The 12,922-nt window shown below is 43.4% G+C and overlaps 2 protein-coding genes across 2 annotated transcripts in view; one reads left to right on the top strand and one right to left on the bottom strand.

The window, feature by feature from the left end:
• Positions 1-12,922, top strand: part of tssc4 (tumor suppressing subtransferable candidate 4) — a 142,154-nt gene that overhangs the window by 123,558 nt on the left and 5,674 nt on the right. The window lies entirely within an intron of this gene.
• On the bottom strand, positions 3,151-11,388 carry znf414 (zinc finger protein 414). The gene is made up of 5 exons (XM_079997857.1): positions 11,293-11,388; positions 11,096-11,206; positions 4,770-4,875; positions 4,171-4,676; positions 3,151-3,860 (listed from the first exon to the last, which is right to left on the bottom strand). Exons 1-5 carry the CDS (start codon positions 11,333-11,335, stop codon positions 3,682-3,684), a joined length of 945 nt encoding a protein of 314 aa, XP_079853983.1. The 5' UTR covers positions 11,336-11,388; the 3' UTR covers positions 3,151-3,681.

Below are 12,922 nucleotides of genomic sequence, written 5' to 3'. Positions count from 1 at the left end.
TCCAAACTAACCTATTTATCATGCAACTGATTTGCTGCTCCCGGATCCACATCCTTCCAGAGCCACATCCTTCCTGAATCGAGAATTGACCCAGCTGAGGACCTAATACAGTGGTACCCTGATTTACGACTGCATCTACTTACGACTAATTGAAGATACGAGTAGCGATAGTCGTGAAAATGTATATCGATTCCAAGATACGAGCGTGGAAATTTGCAGTTAGCGCGTTGGCGGCCACTCAGCAGTCGACCTACATCGTGTGTGCACGTAGTATGTGGCTTATCCATATTCTTTTCATATTTACTGTTTGTGCTGTTTATTTTCACCCTTCATGATGAGTCCTAAGAAGGATGGTGGGAAAAGGAAAAGCGCAATGATTCCCATTTTAACTAAGAAGGAAATCATAGAAGAAGGTGAGCGTGGTGTATATAGGAAAAATTGCTTCGACATACGAGTGTTTTAACATACGACCGATCTTATAGAACGAATTACAGTCGTAAGTAGAGGTACCACTGTACCTGACGATGAGTAACCTTTTTTTTTTACTAGCACAGGCTTGCATTGAAATGATTTCTGCGTCTTGTACACCCATTCACTTGTAGGCCCTGCTCATTATAGGAGCTAGCTATCTGCTGTTCGTTGTAGCTAATGCTACAAATGCCAATAACGTTAGACACTAACGCTATAAAAAAAAAATTGCTATGCAAGCATTTAGCATTGTACAGCACGTAACGGTACTGGCTGTGTGTGTAAGAGCTTGGCTAACGTTAGCAGGCCAGACGGCTAGATGGATGAGCTGACCTCTTCATGGAATCCTGTCTGCCGCGACAATAACATTGTCAAGTTAGCTGACATTACCGGCGGTAGCTACAGGGTAGAGATACGATTTTTCTTTTGCTAAGTAAGCTTAGCATTGTACAGCACTTGCAGGCGACAGTTGAAAACTGTAGCATGCAGCTCGGCTCAACCCTCCACTTAGCCCTTGCCTGCGTCTTACCTTTTTGTTTTATGGTTTCAGTGACGACGGTATGTTTCCAATTAATTACAGTTATTGTATTGGCGTGTGTATGTGTACAGTCCATAAGTTGGTGAGCTGCATGTAATATGTTATGTCTGTAGAGATGTCTGATGATGTAAATATCAAATTTCCTTACTTTTTAAAAATTCGTGTTTACAGTATGAGAGCTCCTCTACAAGCTGCCACAATCATGCGCCTACACCAGCTAGCAAGCCAAGACTGCTCCTACTCCTCTATCTATATAGTTCATGAATTCAAATTACTTCAACATGATTGTTGGCTCTAGAGTTGCTCTTCTCACCTATCAAAACCATTTTTTGTTGTTTTTGCTAGTTTGTGTGACGTTTTCAATAAATCTTATTAAACCTTAAAAAATATACATACTTGCATTGCTCACTCCCCCCACTAGCCTCTCACCTTATTCCTTTGTCTGACAGTCAAACAGAGGGCCCAGCCTGCTGCAGATCGACAACTCTAATGGCCCCCACCAGGGGCTCATGAATTTTCAGGTCATTAGCTAATGGCTCCTCTCACACCTTGAGTCAAGTGAAATAAAGTTGTGAACAGTTGTGATAAAGGATTTGACCAGCTATTTTGACTTCATTGCATACCCGAGACCTTGAACAACTTTTGTATTAACCAAACAGTTCAATATATTATAGTGTGTGCTATGACATTAATGGCGGCAACAAACTCTTTATCTTGTATGTTTTAGATCTATCTAAAAGCTACATAATGATACTGACCAAACTATTGATGACGAATGTAGCTGTGATTGTCCTTTAAATAGATATATCAACCACTTTGGACTAAGAATGTGTTGATTATATTTAGATAAATATCAAACCACACCAAAATCACGCTTCTCTGTATTCAGCTTGGACCCAAGAGGGGAGAACTGTGGTTCCCATATGCCAATTATATTTAAAGTTCTTGGACACTGAGGCATTTGTGATTTGTACTTATGAGTGGTCAGTTGCCTCAACGGAGGCAGTTAAAAAGAATTGGCAGAAAGGATGTATTGGATGAAATGTCATCCACTGAGTTATTTGCCTTCTAACAGAGGCGGAGTTTGGAATCCTTGAAACTTGCCCACCCGCTTTGGCTGAAGTGACATCAGAAACACTGTCTTCAAACGAAACAGATTATAGGTCAACCTGATCCATCGGTTTGAAAAGGTGGGTAGGAATAAGGGGTCTTTGTCAAAGGAGCTGAAATGCTTCGATCATGGGCAGCTGATCAGGGGTAAGTCCTCCCTGACAGTGAGCAGCATCTGTGGAACACAACAGATATTGATCTAACCAAGCCCCCTTGACATGAAGCTGAACACTTGCATGGTAGTGTTCATGTCCCCGATCTGTCCCAATGTGCATGGGTTGCAGCTACTTTGATTGGGCAGGCAGAATGACTGGTCCACTTTTATATCAAACCACTTTATTTCAGCCAAAGCGCAGACCTCGGGAGACAGCTTCCATTGCCTCTGCCATTATTGCAGCTCAAGCCACATTTTGCACGTAATATACAGTGGTACCTTGCTTTACGAAAAGAAAGAAAGAAAAGAAAGTCTTTATTCGTCACGCAACACACCACAACGAGCAAAAATGTGAGTTACGAGGAGCGAGCTTCAGGAACGCCACTGCTGGTTGGTGTGGAAAGCGAATCCGGCCAGCATCCCACATCTCACTCCTTCACTTCATGTGGTTACCTGACCGTGGAAGCATCTCTTTTGTGTTTGTGCTTTTTTGTGCAGTTATTTTGCAAAATGTTTTATTCTAACCCTTGGTCCTAAGAAATTAAGTGCTGAGAAGAAGCAGATGATGTAGATTGAATTAAAGCATGAAATCATAGAAAAACATGAGGTGTACGTGTGATGGAATTGGCAAATTTTTTCAAGTTAAGCGAAAGTGAAGTGGAAAAAAAACAAAAAACGTGGCAATTAAGTTCAGCAATAAAGTGTAACAACAAACGAAAGCGACCGAAAAAGCACAAAACGAAACAAACTCCGCCTATCTCCTCCACCCTCCACCTCCGCCAGCATCTTCCGTTAGTCCAAGTCGTCTGATCTCCATGGTAAATACACTTTGTAAAACCAGTTTATTTCTTTACATTCTCTTTTATTATGTTTTTATACAATATTTGTTATTTATAAATACATTTTCCTTATTTAAAAACACGTAACAAAAAAAATTTGGGGTGGTTTTTTGGGGGCAGGAACGGATTACTGGCATGCCAATTAATTACAATGGGGAAAATTGATTTGCTGGATGGAATTACGAGCTGTCACTGAACAAATTAAACTCGTAAGTCAAAACACCACTGTATATGGAAATTGCACCATAGGATACTTTCCTTATCACTACATTTAAGTTTTTAGGTATATCATTTTGATTGTAGCTTAGAGATTGATTCTGATTTCACAGCTAACTTGAATTATGTTCCAGCCATTTCCCAAAATCAGTCACTGCCTGCTTTCTTTTTTTTTAGTAGACACCTGACCAAAAGATGCTTTGACCCATTAGTAAACAACAAATTAATCTCGAGTGACTGACAAACAAGGACTTAACATCACATGACTTTTGCACAGTTGACAATTATGTGAGCCAGCTTCCAGTGTGACCCGATAAGATGCACATTTGCATTATGTTCACAATCGCTATCGGAGGCTAGGCGTTGACAGATCGGTCATGGTCGAGATCGTCCGTCGGCCTGATCTCAGGGGAACCTCTGTGATATGCATTTATGTGGGCGGTCATCTCCTTGCTGGACACAGAGTGGCCGCACTGGACACACCTGTAGCGCCCCCTGTTATGTTGCCACAGTATGCGGCTGTGGCCCGCCAGACCTGTTGGAAGCAGGACAAAAACAACATGTTTGTTTTGACTGATTACTTGGTCAAAAAACAACTCGAGGACCTTCAAATTCTCCCCATAGGATCATATATATATATATATATATATATATATATATATATATATATATATATATATATATATATATATATATATATATATATAAAAATTTATCTGCGTGAGCTGCCAAATCGAAAAAAAACATAACCCTTTGAAAATGACCCACATTTCATTTTGATGAATCCCCATTAATCAAATGATTTTTCTGCACAAGTAATGCTATTGTTAGGCGGGAAGGATGACCTTGATTCTTCTTCCAAACCGCCGTGGAGCAAGGGGGAGTTTGAGGGGACGACACTGGCGCCTGGGACTGGGCCACCTCGCCCTGGCCCATAGGTGGCTCACCAGTGACCATTCGAGTGTCCAGACACGGAGACAAAGGCGTATCAGAAGTTTGAAGCTGCTGAACAGAGAGGCACCCTGGGTTGGATGAACACACTGAAGCCTGGAGGTTAGCAGCGGTGGAATCTGGCTGAGACAGAGCAGCCAAGGCGGGCTCTACAGGTCGTATTTGAGAGGCGACTTGGACACAGGCAGAAGCCGTACCTCGCAGTAGGGTAACCTGCTCAGCACTTAGGTTCTCACCGGCCGCAACAGAGGTGCCTGGTCGCTCTTCAAGCAGGGTAGCCAGGGGCTGGACCTCCATTGGCTCCACAGTCCGCTGCTTGCCCCGCGGAACCTTGGAGCATGTATGCAGGTGTGTAAGCAAGCCGTGGTAGGATCGCAGCTTGGCGCGGCAGTTTTCGCACCTGTAAAGGGTTTTAGAACAAGAATTGTAGCATGAATAACTCCACTTTGAACTCAGTGGGTCTTATTGCGGACCATGTGGGCCGGCAACTCACAAAAAGAAGATGTTGGGTTTGTGATGGTGCCTCATGTGCTCCATCAGTTTTTGCATGTCGGGAAAGGAACTGCTGCAACACAGAGTGGAGCACCGCATCGCCTTCCCTGGGGAAATAAACGGCCAGTTCAAGACAAGGTATGCCATTAAGCTTTTTTAAGCCCGAAGGACAATTGGCTGAGATGTTTTACTTGCCCGATAGCCAAATTTACTTGTCTTAAATGGAAAATGTAGGCCTATTAATACATTTAAAAAAACAAGAGAGATTTGGACAATTAATACACTTTAAAAAATGTACAAAACAGACAATTAACAGGTAACAATTACAAAAAGGTACACACACAGTATAGTGTATATATACACAGGTTGGGCGATCGTTTATATTCATATTGCCCAATCGTGGCCGCTCGATAGGGGGCGGTGGGAGTAGGAGTGGGTGAGTGAGTTACGTCACAACACGCCAGTAAAATGGCAGCATGGAGGATGTAGATAGAAACATTTATTCTTTTTTATTAATTAATTAATTCTGACCAGTTGTAGTTCCAGTTTTCCTGAACCTAATTCACTGTTTTCAATACATGTCATCCAACGTTCATGTTTTTGTGTAAATTTTGTTTGTTTCTATGTTTTTTTGTTTCACCGTGGAGCAGCAGTTTTTGATGATTTAAGAATTAATAAAGAGTTGCATTGCAGGTTGAGAACTTGAACTCCACTTGCAGACTAACTCTGTCCAGAATGAAATGGCATTCAAATACTCTGTTGTATGCCCAGCATGCTGACAACACAGGTTAACACACACACACACACACACACACACACACACACACACACACACACACACACACACACACACACACACACACACACACACACACACACACACACACACACACACACACACACACACACACACACACACACACACACACAGGGATATTTGGCTTTCGGGTGAAATTTATGGATAATGTAAAAAGTTCACGTAACACTGATATTATATCATGAAAGTAGGACATTTAAGTAGAAGCATGCAATGGTGATTTCCTCATCTCAAACAATTTATTGAAACAAAAGCCAACACAGCGGTGGGTTTACCACAACAAAAAATGTCAATGTCTCAATAACTTGTCCTGTGCCCTTGAGCATCAATTACAGCTTGACAACCACGTCTCATGCTGTTCACAAGTCGACTTATTGTCTGCTGAGGCATGGCACCCCACTCTTCTTGAAGGGCGGCCCTCAGGTCATTGAGGTTCTGGGGCACAGAGTGACGAGTCTCTACACGGCGACTCAGCTGATCTCATAGATTTTCTATGGGATTCAGGTCTGGAGAAAGTGCAGGCCACCCCATTTGAGGTACCCCAGTCTCCAGCAGCCGTTCCCTAATGATGCCACCTCGATGAGCTGGAGCATTGTCGTCCATGAAAATGAAATTAGGCCTGTGTTGTTCATGCAGGGGCACAATGACTGGATTAATGATGTTATTCAGGTAGTGTGGGCTTGTCACTGTACCATTCACAAAGTGTAGGGCACTTCTGTATTGACTAGACACACCTGCCCACACTGTAACACCACCACCACCAAAGGCTCGTCTGGTGACAACAGTGGCTGACGCATAGCGCTCTTAGCGCATTTCTGCTCAAAGTGAATCGACTTTCATCAGAGAACAGCACTGAGGCCACTGGTCCCTCGTCCAGCGTCAATGCTCCCTGGTCCATGCAAGACGATGATGCCTGTGCCTGGTGTTGTGGTCAGGTACCCTTGCAGGTCGTCTAGCACGCAGACCACACTGATGTAAACGGTTTTGAATGGTCTGACGTGGCACTTGGGTGCCTCTCACCCCCCTTAAATGTGCCTGGAGTTGAGTGGCATTCATTATCTGGTTCTGCAGGGCACTGTTCACAATGAAGCGGTCATCAGTGTGGGATGTGGCCAAAGGACGTCCACTTCTATGCCTTTCTGTGACTTCCACTCTCTGTATCTCTGTTGCAACCTGCTGATGACACTCTGTGACACTTTAAGCTCAGTGGCCACTTCCCTCTGAGAACAAGAATTTGAATAATCATGTGAGTGTGTACATTTTATAAAAAATATTTAAACATTAAAAAAATCGATTTAATAACAATGTCTCCTCTATTCAAACAACCGCTCCCATTTAAAGTCTGTGTGCCCGTGCCTTGTGTGGACTAATGCCATGGGCACACTGCACGACTTTCAAAATCGTCAGATTGCTGTACCGTTCACACTAAACAACTTTCTGTCTTGTGATCCCGAATCTTGAAGTCGTAGAGGTTTCACACTTCATGACTGATTGGCGACAGGGGGTCACACGTTACAAGATCTTTCGCCAGGAGGAATCCCCGACGAGTTTGTCGGGTCTCCAAACTAGGTTTGTCACGAAAGCACACTCAAGAATTGACACTGGAAATGACGCGATACCATATGTGGGACAGGATGATTTATTTTTTATTATATTCTTGATCACTTCAAAAAATAAAAGCAGAATTTGAATAAGAAATATATTAAAAACCTAGAGCTAAATAAGTATGTTTGTTTCTGTTGCTTCGTGCACTGCTGTCTCCCCGTCTCTCTTTCTCGACCCCTACCCAACTCAGTCTCTGCTTTCATTGGCTTTAGCCCATTGTTTCACTACCGACTCAAACCCGGCCAGCATCCCGTGTCTCACTCCTTCACTTCATGTGGTTACCTGATCGTGCAGTTATTTTGCCAAATGTTTTATTCTAACACAGGACCAGGTATTAAACCTGCCTGATATCTTGCTGGTGTTTGCGAGCCATTGCAGTCGGTTTCATTTGAACATTGAGGGGAACGTATCACCTCAAATCTACCTTGCTGAACGCTAACTTGGCTTGTAAACAAATACTTTTTAGAGGCAGGGCTTAATTTGTGCCGAATCATGTTCCGAGACCTCCCAGATTGGTAGGTCACCTTCGCACAAGCTGTAGCTCGAGCTGCAAGCTCCGCGTTCCCCGTTTCTCCAAACAAAACAAATAGAAAGTGTGTTTTTAGATTATTGTTTTTTAGGGCTGTACCTGACTCAGAATCGTGTCAGTCAAAGCGGATTCAAGATTCAAGAGGTTTATTCGTCACATACTGTACATATACATACTTTCATACATATATGCAGTGAAATGTCAATGCAACGCACCTGGTGATTACACACAATATGTTCTAGACTGAACACAGTCTGTTTGTAAAGTCCATGTTAAATGCTCTGTGATGTGGACTCCCAGGTACTTGAAGCTGCTCATCCTGTCGACAGAAGTCCCATTAATCACCAAGGGCGCATGCGTCCTCGGTTGTAATCCACGCCTTTGTAGTCCACAATCAGCTCCTTAGTTTTGCTGACGTTCAGGTGGAGGCTGTTGTCCTGGCACCAGAGTGACAGGTCAGCCACCTCCTCGCGGTAGGCCTTCTCATCGCCGTCGGTGATCAGGCCCACGACAACGGTGTCGTCAGCAAACTTGATGATGGTGTTGGAGCTGGACCTGGCCACACAGTCATGTGTGTACAGTAGGGGGCTTAGGACGCACGGCTTCTGGTTTGGAAATATCCAAACTTTCCCCGTGGGAACGATGCTGTCCGCTAACGTAGCCACGAAGCTCACCGCTACGTCCGTAAACTCGCTGACGTCACTTGAACTTGATTGTAACATGTCCCAGTCTACGTCAGTCAGAGCGTCCTGAAGCACAGCCTCTGATTGGTCCGTCCACTGCTTCACTTCCCTCGTCACCACCAATTCTCGTGCGATCAGAGGCCTGTAAACGGGAACCAGCGAAATCGTGGTGTGATCTCATTTCACGAAAGCAGAGAGCGAAACGGTCTTGTATCCGTTCTTGTAAGGTGTATAACAATGGTCCAGAGTTCTATCTCCCCTGGTGGCACTCGTGATGTGTTGGTAGAAATTAGGCAGAACTTTTTTAAGGTTGGCCCTGTTAAAGTCCCCAGTCACCACCACAGCCGTGTCGGGATGTTTGTTTTGAAATCCGCACAACACATCATGCAGGTCCGACAGTGCTGTGTCGGTGTCCGCTTGCGGTGGAATATAAACAGCTGTAATGATGACCGTGCCGAATTTCCGGGGGAGATAAAATGGACGGCATAAGATTGTCAGCTGTTCCAGGTTCGGCGAGCAGGAGCAGGAGAGAGTCTTGGTGTTGTTGGGGTTACACGGAGAAGGACTCGGCTGGACGAATGGCTTCATCCGGCACCAGTGGGTTCAACCATGTCTCCATCAGGCAGAGGACGCAACAGTTTCTCGTGTCCCGTTGGAATTTAATCCTCGCTCGAAGTTCATCCATCTTGTTCTCCAGAGACTGAACGTTGGCAAGATGGATGCTTGGCAGAGGTGGACGGTAAGGTTGCGTCCTCATTCTGACCCGAAGGCCGCCTTGTTTACCATAGTGCTTTCTCTGTGGGCCCGCCAATGGAACAGCAGCGTCTTTGTTGTTGTTGTTGTTGTTCGTGCATAGAATTTCAGTCGGCCACTCTAGTTCCATGAATAACAAGTCCCAAAGTTGTTCTTTTAGGGAAGTTTTTTTATCCACGAGTGCATTGCGACCGTAAGAGATAACTGCCGATGCTTTTTTGGCGGACATTGTGATGGAAAAACAGAAAAAATGCTAAAATGTGCAAAGACGACCGGAGCGCCAGTGCAAGCGACCACACTTGCACTTGTCTCCCTCTCTGACGGTACAGACGATGTGCAAGCCAGCGATGGGGTGTTTTGTATTTACGTCTCCTTACGGAACGAAACCTGGCGTAATGGGGGCACTTTCTCTGTGACTCTCTCCCCAATCACCCCCATTCAATGCGTTATGCACAGAAAATAATCCTAACGGGTCTACGAGTCATGCCCCGTTCCCACACTGTTTTCAGTTTTATTTGGAGGAACGGGGCTCAGCTCTCCTTGTTGCTCTCTGCCCTCGGGGAACACGGAGAGCCGTGTCTGGGTCCAGACGCAGACGATTCACACATAAAAATATATTTATGATTCCCCTTATTTATGATTCTTCATTGAAATGTTATCCCTGTGCATTTTGTAAGCTTCTATCTGTTTTATCCTGTTATTATAATGGACGCTGACTGACAAAAAGACAAAAACGACTGCTCGACTTGAAGAATCTCAATGACTGACGGGTTTCCAACTGATGATTTGACTTGTCAACTTTTGGGGGGAGCCCTATTATTTTTCTATTTACATTTCCTAACTGAAGAAAACAAAAAAAGCCCCGCACCGCGGCACGCATGGCAGATTCCCCCTTTGTCCATTCTGTGACCCCCCCCCCCAACCTGCCGGATCGGCAACCTCTCTGCCCCTGCTGATTTACAAATTAGGCACCGTTAAGAGGTATAGATCTCTCCAGTGAACAAAACTAAATGAGAATTCTAACTGAACCATTCACATGGTCTTCACTCCATTAGAAGACAATGGAGCGAGAAAAGTATTGGCAACTTAGCATTTAATTTAAAACAATAGGAGGGTTTTTTTTATTAAATCCCTTGCTTTCATTATAGTTGTGTAATTTGTTTTAGAGTGTGTTAATTGAGTCCAGTCACATTAAATCATTATAAATGTTATTTTTTGTAGTGGAATAAATATAAACAAAATATTTCATACAATTTCATAGTTGAACGAAAATGCTTGGGAGCCGTAAGAGGCGGTTCTTTTCAGTGAGCCCTGCTCACTGACACAAACTTTTCATAACTACTGGAAGTACGTGTCTTCTTCCCCGCTCTGTACATTCTTCTCTAATGGGACTTGTTTCCCTAATTCTAATCATCATATCACAGCATCACGTTCCGTTTAACGTAATTATCTTAGCTTTGATATCACAACCCAGACCATATGTAATGTAATATATGTAATGTAATGTAAAATCATATCCATAACGGGAACTACTCTTGCAGCGTCACAAGCTGTCAATACTCTTTTCTGCCCTCTCAGTGGACATATTGTAAAATATATACAATTTTGTTGAGTCGGAGCACACTTTTTCTTTAAATTATTTGAATCCACAAGCTCCGGCGGCTCGACTCGCAGCTCAGCCGAAAAAGCGCCGCTGCCGAATCGGAAGCTAACCTCAGTGTCGTCTTCAGCGATACAATACAGTTTATTTTCAAATAATGTGACAGAGATCACATTTATTTTTCACTTTCCCGAACCCGGAGTCCACTTGCAACGGGGAGGTGGGTAAGCGCTAATGTCGAGCCCTGCAAGACAACGACAATACCGGAATAAAGGAGTAACAGCCCCGTGCATTTGATTTGAATGACGCGTTGTGTAAAACATGATCACTCGGAGCTCACCGGGAGCAGACTCCGTAGGGAAAGCATGGTCCTTGGTGTGGCGGTCCAGGGCCTCCGCGTTCGTATACACCCGTTTGCAGCCATACAAAGGACAGGTTTGTCTTCTGGTTCCTGAAATGGGCAACAAAGAACCAATGCGTATTTGATTAACTGAAAAGCCTTCCTGCGTAACGGGTCCGCACCGCGCATCTACGCACCTTCGTTGTCAGGAGTTTGTAACGTTACCGCTCCCGAAGACATTTCCGCGGGGACGTCTGCGAATAATGAAATGACAAGAAAAAAAACAAACCCAGCCGATATGGGCTACCCAGAATGCACCGGGAAAACCCCCAGTGCGTTACCACGCTCTCTATTGTGGGACGTTTGTTAAATGGGTGGTTCACGTTGATCTGGAATTTTCCATATTCATTTCTACGCTATTTGTGGTGTGTGTGTGTATATATATATATATATATATATATATATATATAAAAAATCAATGAAAAAGTATATAGATATAAGCACACACACATATTGATAAGAAAAACAAATAGCTCACTTTTATATAGCTGTCGAGATATTAATATCAAATATTGAAGACTGTTCTTAGAAGACCAATTGTACTACACACTCCGAATCTGTATGGGGCGACGTACTCGGTTTTACGATACACAAAAAAAGACCACAGACCGGTGAAGGGAAACTCGTCAAGACGTCGCCAGAAAAACGTAAAGGTAACCGCTGGCTGGTTCGTTAAATATATGCATTTCATATCGATCAGATGCAGACAATTATATCTTCGACGCTTGAACTTTAGCTCAGCAACACGTGGTTTAAATGTATACGCTGAACGAGAAATGGAACAATGATTAGAAAGTAGCATTAGCTAAAACGCTACAAAGCTAATGCTAACCTTTCTTTATCCAAGCAAAGGTTTAACGATGAGGGACAGCCAAAGCGTTCCGTATGGTTGTTCTTATCCAAGGCAAGTTTATTTGTATAGCAAATTTCAACAAAAATGCAGTTCAAAGTACTTTACATAAAACATAAAAAGCATGAAGACAAAGTGCCAAGAACATATTATTAAACGACATAGAATGCATAAAGTTAAACAATAGAATGCGTAGTGCAAAAGAAACATTGTAAAAGAAAGAACACATCATAGAGTTAATAAATTGAATCCATAAAATCAAGTAAAAGTGACAGTGCAGTGCAATAAATGAATATTTGGTTTAGTAAATGTCAGCGGCAAACATAAGTCTTTAGCCTTGATTTAAAGGAGGTGAGAGTTGCAGCAGACCTGCAGTTCACTGGGAGTTTGTTGCAGATATGTGGTGCACAAAAACTGAACGCTGCTTCACCATGTTTGGTTTTGCCCCTAAGGACAGAAAACAGACCTGTTCCAGATGACCTGAGGGGTCTGGATGGTTCATAAGGTAGCAGAAGATCAGAAATGTATTTTGGCCCTAAACCATTCTGTGCTTTATAAACAAACAGTAGTATTTTTAAATAAATTATTTGACAAACAGGAAGCCAGTGTAACGATCTGAGAACTGGAGTGATATGATCTACTTTCTTGGTCTTTGTGAGGACTCGAGTAGCAGGTTCTGAATCAGCTGTTGATGTAGCTGCAGCAGTTGTGTTTATGTTTAATTATGGGGGATGGTAGCTCAGGCGGTAGAGCTGGTGGTCTAGTGATCTAAAGGTTGCTGGTTGGATCCCAGGCTCCTCCTGCTAGCATGCTGTAGTGTCCTTGAGCAAGACACTTAACCCCTAATTGCTCCTGATGGCTGCGTCCGTCTGTGTTTGAACAGTTGTAAGTCGCTTTGGATAAAAGCGTCTGATAAA

The sequence above is a fragment of the Zeus faber genome (assembly GCF_960531495.2).
Source record: "Zeus faber genome assembly, chromosome: 3".
Classification (NCBI taxonomy): Eukaryota; Metazoa; Chordata; class Actinopteri; order Zeiformes; family Zeidae; genus Zeus; species Zeus faber.
Note: the sequence above shows the minus strand (reverse complement) of the source record. Positions and strands in the feature narration are given on the sequence as shown.

Coding starts and splice junctions, on each gene's coding strand:
- znf414 (XM_079997857.1), bottom strand. CDS start 11,335: ATGTCTTCGGGAGCGGTAACGTTACAAACTCCTGACAACGAAG. Junction 4,876..11,095: donor CCCTACGGAGTCTGCTCCCG/GTGAGCTCCGAG, acceptor TTATTTCCCCAG/GGAAGGCGATGCGGTGCTCC. Junction 3,861..4,170: donor GGTTTGGAAGAAGAATCAAG/GTCATCCTTCCC, acceptor TGCTTCCAACAG/GTCTGGCGGGCCACAGCCGC.